This window comes from Ipomoea nil, unplaced genomic scaffold (assembly GCF_001879475.1).
Source record: "Ipomoea nil cultivar Tokyo-kokei standard unplaced genomic scaffold, Asagao_1.1 scaffold2826, whole genome shotgun sequence".
Classification (NCBI taxonomy): domain Eukaryota; kingdom Viridiplantae; phylum Streptophyta; class Magnoliopsida; order Solanales; family Convolvulaceae; genus Ipomoea; species Ipomoea nil.
Genome location: NW_017619254.1, coordinates 1,283,403 through 1,302,964, shown reverse-complemented (window position 1 = coordinate 1,302,964; position 19,562 = coordinate 1,283,403). Strand labels below are relative to the sequence as shown.

Sequence of the window (19,562 nt, the reverse complement as noted above, 5' to 3'; positions counted from 1 at the left end):
TGATCTGGTCACATTCTCCATCGGAGAATACGACCGAACGATTGTCTTCTCCGGTAGGTGTTTAAAAAAAAATAAAAATTTTGTAGTCACCATAAATATCGTTAGAATTTTTTGACCGGTTATTCCAGGTGAAAAATTTGTTATTAGGCTTATTTGACTCAAAATAACAAGTTGAAGGCCCTAATTGCACATTTTTAAAGTTTAATGACTTAATTGCTTTTTTACCTATAGTTCAGGGGTCCATGTAACCATTTTTTTCTTTAAAAAATTGTTAATTTAATAAATATTCTTTTTACCAATTACAATGTTTTTTTTTTTTTTTTTTTTTTTTTTTTTTTTTTGCTTCTGTAGGAGGGGGATACCCGAAACAAAACCCAAGAAAAGCCAAAAACAATTAAGAAGAGACTCGTCTATGTGACGAGGCTCCGAATCGGTCTAAGGTGACCAGCTCCTCAAACTCACGCGGCGGCGTATCAAAAAAGTGGATTCCACCTTGTTGAGCTGCTGCCTTTGATGCCAACCCATCCGCAAGCCTATTCTGCTCCCTGTAAATGTGGTCATATCTCACCTCAGAGAAACCTTGGGCTTCTCTGGCACACATGCGAAGGATGTTATTTTGCAGGTCTCTCCCCCCATCGCCTTGCCGGAGGGCGTCCATTCTGTGCTTTGAGTCGCATTCCAGAATGATATGGCTAACACCGCACTCACGAGCCATCCTGAGACCTTGAAGGATGCCCCACGCTTCAGCAACGTCGGCCGAACATCTGCCAATCTTGTATAAGAAGCCTCTTCGCCAGTCGCCATTGTGGTCACGCAGGACCCCCCCGCACCTTGCCTTGCCGTCACTCTTGCTGCTGCCATCTACGTTTAACTTTAGCCATCCCTCCTCCGGCCTCACCCAAGCAAGACGCGCGTCCCCTTCTCGGTTGTGTCTGGGCAGCGGCCTGCGAGTGGTCTCAAAAGCCCTCTTCGTCTCTTCATCGCACTGTCTGATCCAGGTCATTTTCTGTTCCAGAGATACAAAACTGCCGTTGAAAATCATTTCATTTCGCCATCGCCAAATCCACCAGAGCCTAGTTCCAAATTGCTCAGGCCAGTCGACCTCAAAACCACGCTTGGGATCCCCTTGGAGGTTCACCATGAACCAAGTTTGCCAGTCGAGGTCTTGCAGGTAATCTCGTGTGCGTCGTGGAAGGGATTGCTCCCAGATCTGCTTAGTCGCACCGCACTTCCGGAATAAATGATTCATGTCCTCACGCTGACCTGCACACAGAGAACAGCTCTCATTAGTGGTAAGTCGACGTTTAGTACGTTCAAAATTCGTCTGAATTTTCTCGTGGGCCACCAGCCATATAAACATGGTTATGCGCGCTGGCACCCTTAAAGCCCATATGTGGTCCCACACTTTGTTCGTTTCTTGTCCTTCGGCCGAGACTGCTAGGCCGTACGCGGATTTCACCGAGAACCGCCCCCGAGGATCCGGACTCCAACCCCATTCATCGTTGACATGCTCTTCCGCCAAAACATACCCTGCCAGCCTTTCTATATCATTTGCAGGGAGGTGCTGTTCAATAATCTCCCATTTCCACCCCCTAGACCGGTCCCAAAAGTCCTCCACTTTTGCGTACAGATCCGGGAGGCTTAAGACACCTTGAAAACTCTCGTAGAGGGGCTTTGAGGTAAGCCAAGGGTCCATCCAAAACCTAGTGTTTCTCCCATTGCGAACAATATGGGTAATGCCTTTTTCCATAATCTCTTGTGAGGCTAGGATCCCTTTCCAAGCATTCGACGTGCTCCTTCTGCGAGACGGGACCATTTGCGAGCCAGCAGGCCGTGTGTATTTCGACATTAAAGTTTGCACCCACAAAGCATTAGGTTCTGTTTTGATACGCCAGCTTAGTTTAGCCATACACGCAGTGTTCATGGCGTGCATTTTCCTCAGGCCCAGGCCTCCAGACGCTTTCCCTTTAGTTATAGTGTCCCAGTTGATAAGGCTCATTTTATTGCCTCCAGTTGCCTCGTTCCGACCCCACAAAAACCGTCGGGTCCGCTTTTCAATTTCGTTGCAGACACCTTTCGGAAGAGATGCCGTTTGCATGGTATAGATAGGGATGGCATTAAGGACCGACTTTGCCAGCGTAACACGACCGGCTATAGAGAGCGTCTTGGCTTTCCACCCCTCAAGCCTGGCTGATATTCGCTCCAAGAGGCCTGAGTAGGTGTTGCAAGTTACTCTTCCGTGAATGGATGGTACTCCAAGATATTTCCCTAGATCCTTAGTTTCCTCAATGCCCAACTTCGCAGCTATCTCCCGGGCGATATCAGGTTGGGTATTCTTCGAAAAAAGGACCTGGGACTTCCCCAAGCTGATCTTTTGCCCCGATGCGTGACAGAAGGAGTTCAAACAGTCTTGTACAACATCTACCTGCTCATTAGTAGCTTCCGAGAACAAAACCATATCATCTGCAAAACAAAGATGAGAAAGAGTAGGCCCCGGAGAAGCCAGCCGAATGCCTTTCCATTCCCTGGAGTTCACCTTTGAGACTATTAGATGACTCAGCCTCTCCAGGCACAGGACGAATATGGCTGGAGACATTGCATCGCCTTGTCGGACTCCCCTGGTAGGGCGAAACTGGTCCAGTCTTTCCCCGTTCCAAACAATAGCTAACCTGGAAGAAGAAATACACGACATTATTACGTTAGTCCATATGTCATTAAAACCTACCCAAACCAGCGTATCTCTGATGAAAGCCCAAGACAGCCTGTCATAAGCCTTTTCGAGATCCAACTTAATGGCCATGTAGCTCTTTTTGCTTTTATTGTCGCGCATGGAGTGCATGATTTCTTGGTACACTATCACATTATCCGATATCTGACGTCCAGGGACAAAGGAGCTTTGGTAGGGTCCGACAATTTGGGGGAGAAGACGCTTCAGTCTATTAGTGATCAACTTCGTTAGGATCTTGTAGCTTACATTGCATAAACTTATAGGTCTGAACTGTTTGATAGACTCAGGAGCCAGCACTTTTGGGATAAAAGGTCTATCATAATTATAAATGGGTGGTCAAGACCGAACAACTTGAATATAATAGAATCACCTATATAAAAATTAGAACATATATTACATTGCAAAGAATAATATATATTTTATCTTGATTTTTTTTTGAAACATATTGTTTTATCTTGATAGTATAATAACGAACCGTATATACAAATGAAACTTGTTCTTTTCATTTTCATTTTACAAATTTATGAAAGTTTTCATTTTCATTAACGAACACAACTTAGATTTTCATTAGATTTTTCTCAATTTTCTGAGTTATTGTACGGTAATTATCCAGTATCATAACTGGGAGCATAAAGTTTAGGCGTGAATGATATACCTGTCTGCTCCATCTCGCATATGCATTTAGTCCGTCGGTGATTTCTGAATTCTGAGTAAAACTACGAAGACGCCATAGCTGGGAGCTTCATAAGGATATACTGAAAACCCTAACAATTAGATGCTATCATAATCTGTAACTTCCCAAATGTCATACGACCTCCCAACTGATCTGATCCGGCAAGTCCAGATCCAGACGCGGAAGGAATCCGGGCTACCGGAGTACGATCCCAATGACCGGACCCTCTCACCCTTGCCTTCTGTCTCCGCCACCGTCGACACACTCGACCCTTCGCCGCGGTACCTCCGCTGCAAGCACTGCCGAGGGCGGCTTCTTAGAGGGCTGCAGTCTGTGATTTGCGTATATTGCGGCCAGAAACTGCACCGGAGCGATGACGCTTCTGTGCCTGATCCCATTTCCTTCAACTCCACTGTTAGCTATCGCTGGTTGCTGCAGTCACTTTTCCTTGATGGATCGGTATGTCAATGGTTTCTATAGGCTGTTTTGCTCGTAATGTCCACGAGGTGTAGATTGTGTTTGACATGTTGCACATAGCTTAGACTCTTAGAGTAGATTCACATATTCATTAGGTTTTTTTGATATGCAATTTAAGATGTTGGCATAATGGAGGCTTGTTCTATTCATTACAGTGGTATTATTGCATTGGAAATGCTATGGATGTGTGAAACCTTGTAACTGGATGAGAGATGTGTGCTTTAGCTGATTTTTTCACCCTGTTTTTTGGGAAGGGTGGGGTGGGGGTATTCTTTGTTTGAGTTTGTTGCTTATAGAACTATAGGAGGAGAGTCATGTGATCCTGGGAATAAATTGTGGCTTTGAATCTTCTTTCACTCACAAACTTCCTTTGTCAAGCTGTTGATGGATACATGAAGTCTTTAGCAATGTGGCTGTTGAAGTTTGAGTTTACCGTTGAAGGAGATTCTATAACTCCCACATTTGTTCAACTCGTTTAATAAGCAGTCTATTAAGTCATGACCATTAGGGCAAAGGCTGTGAGTTGCTGGGGTATGGATTGGGCTAAGCTGAACTGATTTTCTTTAAATGAACAAGCAGAAAAGAACCTTTTGAAATTAATGGCTTATGATTCACTGCTGAAAATAAAACTATTAGCAAATATAGAACTACAATGATTTGAAACTGAGATGCTACCCAGACACGAATAGGTGCACAGGGAAGGGTTCATCCTTCCTCTCTGCTCCATTAGAAAGAAGCTACATGAGAGGTCTATACTATGGGAACTTGTTGTTAATAGTTACGGAGTATGATTTTTTAATCATCTTCTGAAGAGCAACATGGAAGTCCATGCTAGTGATCTACAGTCTACTTTTGGTTTTTATCACTTTTGAGAGAGACTTGGGCCAGATAATCATAGTTAATTATACTACTTTATTAAGTTGTGATCAATATTTGGGTGCAACTGTGCAGCCTGCAAGGCCTAGTGCTAATGAAGAAAATCTAATTAAATATTTCACATCTACTTTGTTATTTTTCTTTTGATTATCTTGTTTGAGTTGTTTCACATTTTTATTGCTCATTTAGGCATTTGCTTTGCAAACCAGTTTAAACTTGATTCTAGTGACATCACACTATTGGTTTGCAGGAAAAGGTTGGGACACCTAGTGAAAAGGGTGAAAAGACTGAGGCGAACAGAAGGCACAGTACACCAAAGGATAACATTTGCTTGTCTGAGCTCTTAGATCTGAAAATAAGATTATTCAGTGTGCAGCAGTCAGAGATTAATGATGCAAGCAAGGAGACACAACAGGGCAATAGTTCTTTGAATTATACTGGGATTGACCTTGACAATTTTTTTTGTAGACCAAAGTGTGATAATACTTCTTGTAAACAGCCTGCTACATCATACCCAGTTGAAAGTGAAATAGCTAAAACTGTTGCTACTCCTGATTATAGTTTGTTTCAGAGTGTTCAGTCCTTCCAACCAGCTGTCACCACATCTCAAAACAACAAAACTGATGATTTTTCCGGATGGGAGGCAGATTTTAGGTCTGCTGATTCTGGAACTCAGAGTGTTTCTAAGACATCTGGCCCTGTATTTGGTTCTACAGTTGATTCTGAAAGTCAAGTTGGGAATTCCAATTCATCTAATGCTTTTGTAAGTTCTGCAGTTGATCTTTCTGCAGAAATGGATTCCATCTTTGGAAGTAGCAAAGACTTGAGTGAAAGTAAAACGAGGGATGAGTCAGCAGCATTTGATGAAGTGAGTAATGGGAGTTTTGATGACTTGGGGAATAATGCAACTACTGAAGCTTTCGAGCAAAAAGGGACATTTGACCGAAAGGTTGAAGTGAATGATTCTCAACAACAAAATAGTGTGAACACTCCAATAATTGATGACTGGTTTCAAGATAACCAGTGGCCAACCAATGTTGTCAGTGCACCCAATCCCAATGCAACAAACATAGATGAAGATTCCTTTGATGACTGGAATGATTTTACCAGTTCAAGTACTGTCAAAGATCCCCTGGGTAAGGCAATCACACAAAATGATGTTTCTACAGACATGGATTCCATCTTTGGAAGTGGCAAAGACTTGAATGAAAGTAAAAAGGGGGATGAGTCAGTAGCATTTCATGAAGTGAGTAAGTGGAATAATGCAAATACTGAAGCTTTCGAGCAAAAAGGGTCATTTGACCCAATGGTTGGAGTGAATGATTCTCAACAACAAAATAATTTGAACGCTCCAATAACTGTTGACTGGTTTCAAGATAACCAGTGGCCAACCAATGTTGCCAGTGCACCTAATCCTGATGCAACAAACATAGATGAAGATTCCTTTGATGACTGGAATGATTTTACCAGCTCAAGTACTGTCAAAGATCCTCTGGGAAAGGGAATCACACAAAATGATAATCAGGCTGATGTTCCTTTTGACATTTTGGTATCTGATAATGCCACTGCACCTAATTATGATGCAATGAATGTGGGTGGGGGTATTTTTGATGATTGGAATGATTTTACGGCTTCAACAGCCATAAACGATTCTCAGGCAAAGGCAGGGACACAAAATGATAATCACGTTGTTGATGCTTTGGAGAACACTTCAGAATTAAACTTGTTTTGCCCTAGCAAGTTTGATGATATGGATTTTAGCAGCTTTTCACATTCAAATCTCTTTTCCAGTTCGCACCATACGGAAAGCATTTCTGAAGCAGGGGCTAAGACTATTTGGCAAGGTCACCCGTTGGACAGGTTCGTAGATGTTCTCAGATTAAATTTTTGAATCATCACTGATTTTGAAGTTGTGCATAAGTGCTCTTCATTTAAAATTTCTCACATGCTACTTACTAAAATAAAAGTTCCTGCCATGAGGTATAATTGCAATATTCAAACTTCTAGGTGGTAGAGTTTTTACCTTGATCAGTATTCATTTGGTCACTATCATAATATATTCATTCTATTCTTATCAAGTCATGAATTAGATTTCTTTTGGATGGTTCACGTCAAGAACTCATTTGTTTCTGATGTTTATACTTAAAGGTATTATCACATGTCTATGTTACGTCAATGGGTCTAACAGATCATGGAATTAACCTCACATTACCAAGTCTTATGATATTTTATGGTAATTTTGGTTAGATAAATCTCTTTGGTTATAACTTTTTGTGTTACTTTCCCTAAATTTATAACATTCGCTGTGTTCAATAGATCTTGGAATGACTTTTTCAGTTTCAAGCTTTACCTCTGAGAGCTGCATAGATATAGCTCTAAATGCATAAAGCCATAAGATATATATTAAATGAAAACATGTGTTCAGAAACTTAAAGGACCACTCTGTTAGGTTTGAATCATGAATACATGACAGGAGATGCAATGTTGAACATGCTTACTAAATCACAAAAAATATTGATCCATTGTTATGATGCTATGGAGATATTTAAAGAATGATTCATTTGTAACACTTCAAGAGTTTTGGGGTTTGGTATGAAGGGGAACATACTGATAATAAGCAGCATTCAAGTGCAACTCCTTGGTTCTTTTATCCTTTGAGGCTTAATGATAAAGGACATTCACTCATTTTATTCTACAGTGAGGCTTGGCGTCATTCTTTTTAGCTTTATGGATCACAATAATTAATCTGTTTGGAAAGCAGGAAAATGACTTCTAGACATTTTCCTTTCCCGTATTTGGTTGCATTCCAGAAAACTGTCTTGGTGTGTTTGGTTCATTTTTCTGGAAAATAAGCATAATTATTTTTAATTTTAAATATTTCAAATATACAATGGTGGTGGTGGGTGGTGGTGGCGGTGGCGGCGGCATCGGGTGATTGGCTGCTCCACTGCTGCAAATGGAAAATGACTTCCCCCCAAAAAAGGGGAAGTAATTTTCCGGAAAATCCCCTCTATTTTCCATTGACCACTCCCCTTTTTCCATTGACTTCCATTTTCCCCCTCTAGCCAAACACTGGAAACCAGGAAAATGATTTCCATAAATCATTTTCCGGGTTTCCAAACGCACCCTAAAAAGAAATGATGTTATTGGTTCATGAAATTGTTTAGAAAAACAATCAAATTCTTCAATATGTGCAATTGTGCACTCTGGATTGAATCGTTTTTGGCTTATGATGCTTCTCATGAAGCTCAGATCTGTGATCGTTCTTTATCTGCAATATATATTTCTGCGTGTGAATTAAAATTTTGCAGTTTGTGTTTTCATAGTGTAACTTTAAAAAAAATGCTCTTTGTAATTTCTTTGATCTGAGGTTCTAGACTGAGTTATGATTTTTTGGTTCTAATTTCTCTTGAAATATTCTATTAAACTTGAAAGATCCTCTCTGAGAGGCTACCACTGTTTGCTGTGATAAATGGCTGTAGTTGAGGATATTTCAATGATTGTCTGTTTCCTGTACCCTTAATGTTCGATCACCCTTCTTAATTCATCTCTTACTTCTTCAGCATAGCAGATGCTAAAAGCAATCTCAGTGACGGTGCTGGAAAAGCTGTAGTGGACGAAGACACTTTCAATACATCTGTGATGGGTGGAGTCACTTTCAATACACCAATCCAGTCAAACACTGATATAGAAAGTCTGTTCTCACGGATGCATGATCTCTCTTTCATGCTAGAGAGCAATCTCTCTATTCCCCCAAAATCAGATGTTCACAGATCTCCACAGGATTGAGTTCTTGATTCTGTGAGTCTGAATTTACTGCAATATGGATTCTCATTCAGTGTATTCCATCTAGCACTTAAACAGGGTTGTTTTGTTCTGTAGTTGTACCATAGTGGCTCCATTGGTTGCTTTATTTTGTATGCAGTCATGGAGAAACTCACATTTTACTTTTGTATGGAGAGACAGGCAGAAAGGGGGAGAGAAAGAGAGATCAAATGAGTTGTTTCGATGCGTTTTGGAAATCTTTATTGATTCGAGGATGTGGCATTTTAAATATCTTTTTAGTTTTTGATTATCAATTTTTTTTTTTTTTTTCATTATTAGTCCCATTGATTTTAAATATCTTTTTTGTTTTATTCATTCTGTCGAGTTTTCTGGCAAAACATTATTTGAAATTAGAATGTGCTCGATAATGAAAAGATGATTGATAGTTGAGAATTATACGTAGAAATGTCACCAAAGCTGAATAATTAGAAGTGAATAAAAATGTAAAATGATTTCTAGATTAATGCCTTGGCCTAATCTCATGATTGAAAATGGTTGTGTCCAATCTTAATATAGAGGATGGAGTATACAAAGGGAGAAATATAATTTTTAATTTAATTTTTTGTTTAAAAAGTAGATATAATACAAATGATAGGACTGACAAAGAACTAGAAATTATATAAAATCAGATCACGTGACTTTTACATATTCAGTTAAATGAGGCCGAGAGTACAGTGATGTGGTGGTTCAAAGAATTCATGAAACCCAAACTCTAAACTTTGACAGTTTGACCAAACAAAGCCATTCATTTCAGTCCACAGTTCTGTTTAATAGAACTTATTTTTATTTTTTTTTTTTTGAATGCAATAGAACTTATTATTTATTTTAGAGAAAATTATAATTTATACCCTTTTATAATATGTCAATTATCAATGTCATTTCTGAATTGTTAGGAGTGTAAATATTGCCTTTCAATTTTTAAACTGGTACATATATTATACTTCTCGTAGTGTAAATGATGTACTCAATTTTCCTCTCGTACAGTATAGAAGGGGCTATATATGTACCGTTTTAAAAATTGAGAGGCAACATTTATACCATTAATAATTTATGAGTGACATTAATAATTAATATATTATAAAATAACATAAATTATAATTGTTTCCTTTATTTTAAACTACAAATAAACAATAAACTCTATTTTTTTTTAAAAAATAATAATTTATTTTAAAACGCTATCTAATTAACGTTTCAAAATCATATTAATGATTCTAATATTTGATTCAAAGATACGGGGACATATTACATATACATATGGTCGCATGCCTAGACGAATACATATGTATAGATTTTAATAATCTATACATTATTCTTGACTCATCATCAGATTTCACTTTCCATTTTTCGTGCATTTCTTTTTCCAAGAAAAACAATTAAAGTCACCTTTAAAAAAAATGTTTAACGCTAACATTTTTGGCTGATTTTTGTTCGTGAGGATTTTCAAAATCTGAATTAATAAAATCTTAACGTTAATCGCCCATTAATGTTCATTAACGATTGAGAATTTTAATAAAAATGAGTCAATTTTATAATTATTGTAAAATTTTAAACTCACAATATTTATAAAATTGACCTTACATTTTTTTTCCATTTTTAACAACCATTAATTGTTATTTATCCAAACAAATGGATCATATAAGTTCTCACTTTTTACATGAGAGCATAGAATGAGGGAGAGAGAGGGGGTTTCAAATGAGAACATGATCTTCATACAAAAAGTAAAGACGGGTCACATCCTCAAATCAAGGTTCCTCAATGATTTAATGTTTTAGTAAAAAAAAAAAAATACGAGGTTAATCTTAAAATTATTGTAATTTTTTTTTTAATTTTGTAATATTTATAAAATTAACTACGCTCATTTTTTCTCTTATTTTTTAACAACCCTCAACTTTTGATATATTCAAATAAATGGATCAACTATAATGTTTTGTTGTGGATAACAACATTATATTAACAAGACACGTAATCAAGAATTTGAATTGAATTTAAAACTTTTGTTTTATTTAGTGTACGAGATTACTGCATGGATTACATTTGTTAATTCTAAACATAATTCGGTGAACATTTGTCCCATGAAAAGTCCCTACCAACCCCATCATATCCCTGCCCCCACTCCCATTAACCGTTCACTGAATGTCTGTATTATAAATATACTATTATTTTCATTTTCCAAGTCTCTTCTCTCTGTGTAAATATAAAGTAATCTTAGTTTGAGGCGTTGAGCTAGTTTCTTTTCATCGTAATTTTTTTTTTTTTTTCTCATTGAAAAACCTACGTCGAATTTAAATGGATAAGATCAATTTGCCAGAAACGCTTGATGTGGACCCCACAACATGGGGGTTACCACGGACAACTCTGACTCCCACTACCACCGTTGACCCATCTGAACCCTCACCGGAAGAATTAGTGCATTTGCTTCACTCCCCTTCTTACCGTGAATATGCTCTGTCACAACTTGCTAAGGTATTAACTATTTATTGTAATTTAAGCATTAACGCAGTCAGTAGTCTTATATATATAGAAAATTATTATATATACATATATAGTTCATAATCTTGATTTGAATTTTATATAAAAATTCAGATCAATGATTTATTTTATTTTATTTTTTTATATAAATTTAGAGAGGTTATATTATATATAAAAACACAAATCTACGAATACATATGCATATGTACAGATCGATTGATATAGTATTTTCTAATTGGTATAAACTTTAATTTTAACATAAATGGTCAAAATCTATACAACAAATTTTGACTTGTCACAAGGATCCATTTCCGCTTTACATAAATTTCTTTTTTTTTTTTCCCAATAAAAAACAAGTAAAATGACTTTTTTTTTTTGGTTGTTGTTGTTGTTGTTTTGAATGTTTAATTTTCCGTTCGTGAGGATTTTTAAAATCTTTATTAGTACCCTCCGAAATTAGTAGTGCATTGTTTTATTATCATTTATCATTTATTAAATAATAATATAATAAAACTGTTTTTGTTTTTGGACAATTTCATTAATTAGAAGCGCGAGACATGCGAGGATCTAGCTTTGTTGCTATGGAATTCATTCAACATAGTCTTTATACTTCTACAGGTATTGCCTCTATCACTTCTTGTTGATTTGTTTATATTTATATATATCTATTGGGATGGTTCACGTATGAAGGGTTTCTCAGGTTAAAAGGTGGAGTGAGATTTGAGCCGTTGATCTAATCTAGATCAATGGTTCAAAATGAAAGAAAATAAAATAAAAAAACGTGCTTCCTGGCAACATGAATGCGGATGATCTTAAGTGTCAAACTTATGGACCTTAAGCTCTAAACTGATGCACCTTAAGTCTTGAACTGATGCACCTTATTCTTCGAACTTATGCACCTTAAGTTGGAAAATAATGTACCTTAAACTTTAAATTTATGCACCTAGAGTATGGAAGTCTATATTCCTAAATAACCAAAGTTATGCACCTTAAGAGTTAAATTCATGCACCTTAAGCTGGAAACTGATGCACCTTAGAATCTGTAAGTCGTGCACCTTAAGAGTTAAATTGATACACCTTAAACTAGAAATTGATGCACCTTAATTAAGTTTTAAACATACGTACCTTAATATATAAACTTGCGCACCTTAAGCTATAAACTTAGGCACTAAGTTTTTAACTTAACCACCTTAAGCTTTAAACTTAGGCACCTAAAGCTATAAACTTACGCACCTTAAGTTTTGAACTTACGTAAAATTATAATAGTACCGCCATATTTAAAAAAAAAAAAATCCTTCATTCTGAGCTATTAATTTTGGCTAGATCCATGGCTGAGATTTCACACCATTTTTTATCTGAGAATTCCTTCGCATTTGATCTCGTGTGTGTGTGAGAGACTAGATGCAATGTTAACTTGTTAATTGTATTCTCTCTTGTACACATAATCCTTTTCAATTTTGCCCTTATTATTTTTTTTTTCCTCCTAAGTTGTTATTGCTTTTAAATATAACTAGTAATTCACCCGCGCGATGCACGGAAAAAATTATGTTATTATAAATATAAATAAAAAATAAAAAAACTAAAATATTTTAAATTATTTAATATAATAATATTTTTGAGCTTCCATTAGTCAAGTATTTATTATTTTTATAGAATACAAAATTACAATTAAAATTAAAATTATAATTATAATTATAATTTTGTATGGTTAATATAATCTCTAATTATGTGCATATTCAAATAAACTTATAGAGATAATTTACATAATTACATTGATTTATTCTTAATTGTATTTCATCTATATCATAATTTTCACAATACAAATAATAACTAAGATAATTACATTTGGAAAGCAAATTTTAAATTTTGTATGTGTAAATTTGAACTCTAATTGAACACATTTTTTATATGATTATATAATATATAGCTATTTTATTTTTCAAAAGTATATTTTTTATATGATCATATAATATATAGCTATTTTATTTTTCAAAAGTATATTTTTTATATGATTATATAATATATAGCTATTTTATTTTTTAAATGTTGTGTTTTTTTTTTTTTTTTTTTTTATAATAAAGGATGTTGTGGCATAATTGTAACATTAATTATTTCCCAAACCATATAGCTTTATTATATAAAGGATAAGTTGTGCTTCTCTCTTGTACACTTTCAATTTCTTTTCAATTTTATATATTTCTTATTTAAATGTAATACATAAATTATTTATATTGTCTTGAATAAATTTTCTCTTACAATAGTTATAAGATTATATAATGAAAAATTCTCAAAATGGTCCTCCGACGATGGTCGTTTCTCAAATTGGTCCTATGACTTTTAATTGAACCAAACTGTTCCTCCAACTATTAGATTTTAAGTCAAATTGATCCTCCGTTAGTTAGGCGTGAACTTGATCGTCAAATTAGAGGGTAAAACAAAAAATTTACATTGTATAATGTTTAGACTACCAACGCCTTTAATTTTTCTCCCAAATTAGCGAACGAATTGTTGAAGGCTGAAGAACCCTAATCCAATTGAAGCTAAGCAAAGGTAGCAAAATGACTTAGGGTTCTTGGGGCTTCAACAAAAACAATTCTCCCTTTGCCTGACACCATACTACACCTAGGAACCTGGATGTCCTACCTGCTGGGTCCTTCTAATTATAATGTGGGTGTGGTAATGTTTTAGGGAAAATATAATAACTCATAGAGTTATAGTGTCTGTATTACAAATATATTTGTATGAATTTTTTTAATTAAATTAAAATATTTTTCTTATATTTCATCCCAACATTTTTTAATGTTTTCATTCTCCTTGCCTGGTGTCTCATTCCCCATTTTTCATACTACCTAGGAAGTAATGTCAGTATACAGACAATTACCTCCTTCAGACAGAAGGGTAACTGCCAGGGAATCCACTCGTACTTGCAATGCCATTGCACTATTTCAGGTTCTTCTAATTTTCTCTACTTTTCTTTCTGGACAATCATTTTTATTATGATGAGTTTTTCAATATTTTCTATGAATTTTATTATGTATATATATATGCATTGTCTTCACTGATGATAATTGGTTGTGTGTTTGTTCTGATCCCTAGTGCATGGCTGCTCACCCACTGACAAGAATGGAGCTCATAAGAGGTATCTGCAAAAGAATCAAGAAAATGCAAAAAATATAAATATTTGATCATCATAGATTAAATTATTATTGTTTTGTAAATATTTTGTATCCAATTTTGAATATTGCAGCTAGGATAACATCTTACCTTCACCCGTTTCTGGGAATTACTACTACTACTATTACTGCAACTGATGACGATAAGCCTTTAGAGGCTCTGAGGCTTACCAGCTTGGGTGTAATTGCTGCGCTTCTCAAGGTGAATATTATTAATGTATTATGTATATACACTCTCTAACAACATGTTTGAATATCCAATCAATATTATTCAGGCCGTGATTGGTAAAATAGTTATTCTATCAGTCAATCTTGACTTATTTAACCACTATGAACTGTTTGACTTTGTTAGACAATCAATATAATTCCTCTTTGGTAAAAAAATTGGCCAATAAGCCAATTTTGACTTATTTGACCATTATTAATTGTTTGATTTAGTTAAAATATCAATATAAATGTTTGGTTAATTAACTTTTTGCAACTCCAAAATGCTAAAATTCAAAAAGCTACTCCAAACAACTTTTTTAATTAGCTTTTTGAGAAAAGAAATTATACCAAACAGCTATCAGCTAACTGCTAATTTACCAAACAATTTTCTACAATCCGCTAATGTTATCAACTATTTATATCCTCTAATTAACACAATCAGCTAACAGCTAACCGCTATCAGCTAACAGTCATTTTACCAATCATAGCCTAATGTTTGATTAATTAGTTTTTTTTAACAACTTATTGCACAAATACTGCACATATGTTTTAATTTGTTGCATTCTTATTTTATTTTTTGGGTTTGGTGCAGTCTGATAATCCAGATGGGCAAGAAATAGTCCATTATCTTCTTGAATCAGAGGTTTTCCCTCTGTTTCTCAGTTGCATGGATAACGGTGATGAACCCACGCAAACTGTAAGTTACAACTTATCTTCTGATCTGCTCAGATAATCAATTCAAACCATTTAGATATATATATATATATATATATATATATATATATATACATACATTGCAGGTATCGGCACTGATAATAGCGAAGATACTGTTGCAAGTAGAAGGGTTGAAATACTGCAGTGGCTATGGTGAACGCTTCTTCTCAGTGGTGTGGACTTTGGGAAGAGTGGTGGACAGACACCCTGAAAGGCCTAGTTTAGGGTTACTAAGATCTGTCATTGCTTGTTACCTTAGGCTTTCCGAAGTTCCAAGGTTAGTAATCTATAATATAATCCATAATTCTTAGCTTAATTAGCTTGTAAACTCTGTCTGTCTGTCTCTCTTGTAAGCCATGCATTCTTAACATCCAATTAATTCTTACTTGGAATATAATTGCAGGGCAAAAGATGCATTTAGAAACTGTATTCCTGCAAGAATGACCCAACACAACTTCATCGCCCTCATTCGTGTGAGTTCCACTGCCAGTGTGATAAAGTTTAATTTAATTGTGATTATGGTTTTTTAAGTATATGAACTTTGTGATGAAGGCTTCTTATATGTGTTTCCACTCCAAATATTGTGTTTGCAGGAAGATCCACACAGTGTAAGGATGTTACAACAACTATTTACCAACATTACAAGCCGCCACTGGACTTAGGAATTCTGGGTTTTAATTTCCTTATTCCATCTACAGTACAGTTTGTTAAAAATTACTGTTATAAATTTGGATTTATGGTATTTTTTCGTGCTTCAGTAGGTTGAGAAAAAGTAGTTATGAACAAATACTATATTGTAACAGAGTCAGTAATACTAAAAAAAAAATGAATTTATGACAAACGTGATGTTGAAGGTATATAGTTATAATGGATGGATTTATGGTATTTTTATATGATTTTAGTTATGGCCGGATTTATGATATGATGTTGTTGAATGTATATAGTTATTTTGGATGAATTTATGATATTTTTATCATATGGTTTTAGTTATGGCCTTGGTATGCTATTGTTGAATGTATATAGTTATTATGGATGGATTTATGGTATTTCATCATATGATTTTAGTTATGGTCGAACTTATGGTATGATGCTATTGAATTTAATTTTCTAGTAAAATAAGTACTTTGTTGCATTGGCAAATGTAGTTGGAGTTGAAGTTCTCCAAGACTTCAAGATAATACATACTAATGAACAAGTGGATGTATTAATGATGAGTATTTTTTACATACTTTTGATAATTGGATTTGATGTCATTTTTACCTATAATCTTCAACTAATATTATTTATTTCACTATTAGTCTATTGATTTTGAATTATTATCACTTTTAGTTCTTTCAATTTTTTGGGAAAACATTATCTGAAATTAGCATGTATGCACCAATTAGTTCTTGTAATATTATTTCAAAAAAACTCACTAGATGGATTAGATTTGGGGTTCTGGAAAAAAAACTCTCTTTTCTCATTCTATCGTCACTCTTCTTAAAATTTAAGAGTGTTTTTCATTTGTGTTAGTATATTTGAACGCTCGAATATACTATTGTATATGTTGCTACATGGACTATATATAATGAAATTTGCCGTTTACCATTAATAATGAAAAATTTTTAAACGGCACCGTTTTGATCATGATACACGAGAGCCACGGCTCACAGTAAAATTAGTCCCTTAAAAATAAATAATTTGAATATTAATTTAAATCATGATCCACAATACAATATGATCATTGGTCCATGATATAAGAATTGCGTTGAAGGAGGGAGGAAGAGGCTGGACAGGCAGACAGCCTGGTTTAGCCGTTTAGGAGCAAATTCTTGTGGGGGCCATGCAGTTTTCGGTGCAACAATGAAATTTTCAAAATTATCGCAGATTTTAACAATTGATAGATGACAAAATAATAAATAAATACAAAAACAATTAAAAATATCAAGAAAACTATAGTACTCTGTTGGGGATGACAAAATTACAGTAATAAGAAACGTAATCAAGAAATTGGATTGAATTGAATGAATTCAAATTTTTATCTTTATTTTTATAATGCGTGAGATTACATTATATAAATTACATTTTTCAACCATAAACAAAATTTGGCATATATCTGTCCCACGAAATCTTACTACCAATTGCCACCTAATTTTTTTGTTTTTTTTTTTTTTTCCATAGTGCAAAAAATTACATTGCATGAATTATTTTTGTCAATCATAGACAAAATTCAGCATACATCTGACTCGGCCCACTGGAACCCACACTGGAAGAATTGCAATAGTTATGCTGTGCAACCGAATGTACCATGCGCATGGTGCATACGGTTCAAAACGACGTCGTTTTGATTAAAAACGCGCGTCCCACTTAAAAAAAAAAATCAGGTTCGACTCTCAGCAATAGCATTATTGTGGATATATAGTTATGAAATTCTGGATATATAGTTATGAAATTGTGGTTATATAGTTATGAATTTATGGATATTTAGTTCATTCATTGTGGATATTTAGTTCAATCATATATTGTGGCTATTTAGTTCATTCATTGTGGATTTTTACTTCATTCATTCATTCATTGTGGATTTTTACTTCATTCATTCATTCATTGTGGATTTTTACTTCATTCATTCACTGTGGATATATAGTTATGAAATTGTGGATATATAGTTATGAAATTGTGGTTATATAGTTATGAATTTATGGATATTTAGTTCATTCATTGTGGATATTTAGTTCAATCATATATTGTGGATATTTAGTTCATTCATTGTGGATTTTTACTTCATTCATTCATTCATTGTGGATTTTTACTTCATTCATTCATTCATTCATTGTGGATTTTTACTTCATTCATTCACTGTGGATATATAGTTATGAAATTATGGATATATAGTTATGAAATTGTGGATATATAAAAATGCTATTGCCGGGAATCGAACCTGATTTCTTCTTTAAGTGGGACGCGCGTTTTTTTAACCAAAACGGCGCCGTTTTGCAACCGTATGCACCTTGCAAGGTGCATTCGGTTGCACAGCATAATTTGCGGGAAGAATTGATGCGTTGCTTCATGTCCCTTTTCTTCATGAAGATGCCTTATCACATATTAGTTATTTATAATTAAGCTTATTAAGGTATTAGCTATTTATAATTCAACTTGAATTTAAATAGTTAATATCCTAATAAACAGTAATAAGGTATTTTCATGATGAGAAGGGAAGTGAAGCATATGCATTAATTCTTTCAATGTGGGTTCCGGTAGATCAGATTAGTAGCGACAACAATAAAAGTATGTAGAAATTGTCAATTGGGGTACCCCTCTCTCAAAAGGGCTGACTATGAAATTTTAGTGCATTTTTTCAAAGAAAACTAGAGTACGTTTTGCCCGTTTCATATGTTGTCATATATTAATAATTTTGTTGAAATTTAATGAGCATTTAATAATAACATAGATATTATTGGAAATATATTATAAAGATAGCACAAATGTCTTTTTAGGCCATCAATTGTGCCACAAGGGTAAACTCAATCCCTTAATTATAAGAATGATCATATTTAGTCCTGAATTATTCATATAGTGACAATAATTTTTGTCTCTCACTTCAAGTATTTGTAAATGTAATGACAAATGCTTATTTTGGTGAAAATGTCTTTCAAGACTTTTACTTAAGACACATTTTTTGGATTCGTCTCCCACACTTAGTTATCTCTTCATAGGCTGTGTCAAATAGGCGACTTGACCCGTTATATGTATAGTTATTGTTTCAATTGGGCACTAGGCTAAGACGGTTAAATATGGATCAAGTTAATTAGGCCAAGACAAACAATAAAAAATATGAGCATGACTCGACCCACAACCTAAAAGCTAGATTAAAATATTTTCTTCAATTTCTTTAGTTTAGAGTTAATACATTTATCAATGTCCGATTAAATTTTGAGTAATTCTATATTATACCAAATAATAAAAACCTTGATCCGGCCCAGAATTCAAAAATTACTAAAAAAAAATTTCTTCAATTCCTTTAGTTCAAAGTTATTAAAATTTATCAATGTCTGATTATCAAAATTATTAAATTACTTGCAATCTAGCTATCACTCAAGAACTAACTGAGCTATCCGTACAACCATATCATGTTAACCTAGCTTGTTTAGTAAGGTGGTTTACTTATGTTATTCGAGACGCAAACATACGTTCAATTGATCCTATAACTAACATACATGTTTTTAAAAAGAAAATAACAAGTAATTAAGCATATAGAGCTATTGAATTTATTTAGTCTTAACTACTTGCATTACACAAATTAAAACTCATCCAGAGAGTCAATATTGGAGTTCTTTGCAGATTACATCTCAGGCTAATAGATAATTTTGTGTTCGAATTTATCGAAATTAATAATTTCACTAACAGATCAGATAATAGATGAATTAAGGAAAACACATAATTC

General features: G+C 34.4%; 2 protein-coding genes across 4 annotated transcripts; both read left to right on the top strand.

The window, feature by feature from the left end:
* Positions 1–3,254: 3,254 nt before the first annotated feature.
* Positions 3,255–8,823, top strand: LOC109159297. Of its 3 annotated transcripts, XM_019307405.1 has the most exons (4): positions 3,257–3,860; positions 5,005–5,869; positions 6,230–6,614; positions 8,318–8,823. In XM_019307405.1, exons 1-4 carry the CDS (start codon positions 3,531–3,533, stop codon positions 8,541–8,543), a joined length of 1,806 nt encoding a protein of 601 aa, XP_019162950.1. In that variant the 5' UTR covers positions 3,257–3,530; the 3' UTR covers positions 8,544–8,823. The 3 variants fall into 3 exon arrangements, with proteins under 3 accessions (XP_019162949.1, XP_019162950.1, XP_019162948.1); XM_019307404.1 differs by having other exon boundaries at positions 3,255–3,860; positions 5,005–6,614; positions 8,345–8,823; XM_019307403.1 differs by having other exon boundaries at positions 5,005–6,614.
* Positions 8,824–11,625: 2,802 nt separating this feature from the next.
* On the top strand, positions 11,626–15,813 carry LOC109158874 (cell differentiation protein RCD1 homolog). The gene is made up of 8 exons (XM_019306760.1): positions 11,626–11,666; positions 13,902–13,997; positions 14,145–14,187; positions 14,296–14,423; positions 15,021–15,125; positions 15,229–15,419; positions 15,546–15,615; positions 15,736–15,813. Exons 2-8 carry the CDS (start codon positions 13,908–13,910, stop codon positions 15,802–15,804), a joined length of 696 nt encoding a protein of 231 aa, XP_019162305.1. The 5' UTR covers positions 11,626–11,666; positions 13,902–13,907; the 3' UTR covers positions 15,805–15,813.
* Positions 15,814–19,562: the final 3,749 nt, after the last annotated feature.

Excerpts from the sequence above, each read along its gene's own strand:
- LOC109159297 (XM_019307403.1), top strand. The coding sequence starts at position 3,531 with ATGTCATACGACCTCCCAACTGATCTGATCCGGCAAGTCCAGATCCAG. Across the intron at positions 3,861-5,004 it reads CACTTTTCCTTGATGGATCG|GAAAAGGTTGGGACACCTAG; the intron begins GTATGTCAATGG and ends ATTGGTTTGCAG. Across the intron at positions 6,615-8,317 it reads CAAGGTCACCCGTTGGACAG|CATAGCAGATGCTAAAAGCA; the intron begins GTTCGTAGATGT and ends TTACTTCTTCAG.
- LOC109158874 (XM_019306760.1), top strand. The coding sequence starts at position 13,908 with ATGTCAGTATACAGACAATTACCTCCTTCAGACAGAAGGGTAACTGCC. Across the intron at positions 14,188-14,295 it reads AAGAATGGAGCTCATAAGAG|CTAGGATAACATCTTACCTT; the intron begins GTATCTGCAAAA and ends TGAATATTGCAG. Across the intron at positions 15,616-15,735 it reads ACTTCATCGCCCTCATTCGT|GAAGATCCACACAGTGTAAG; the intron begins GTGAGTTCCACT and ends TTGTGTTTGCAG.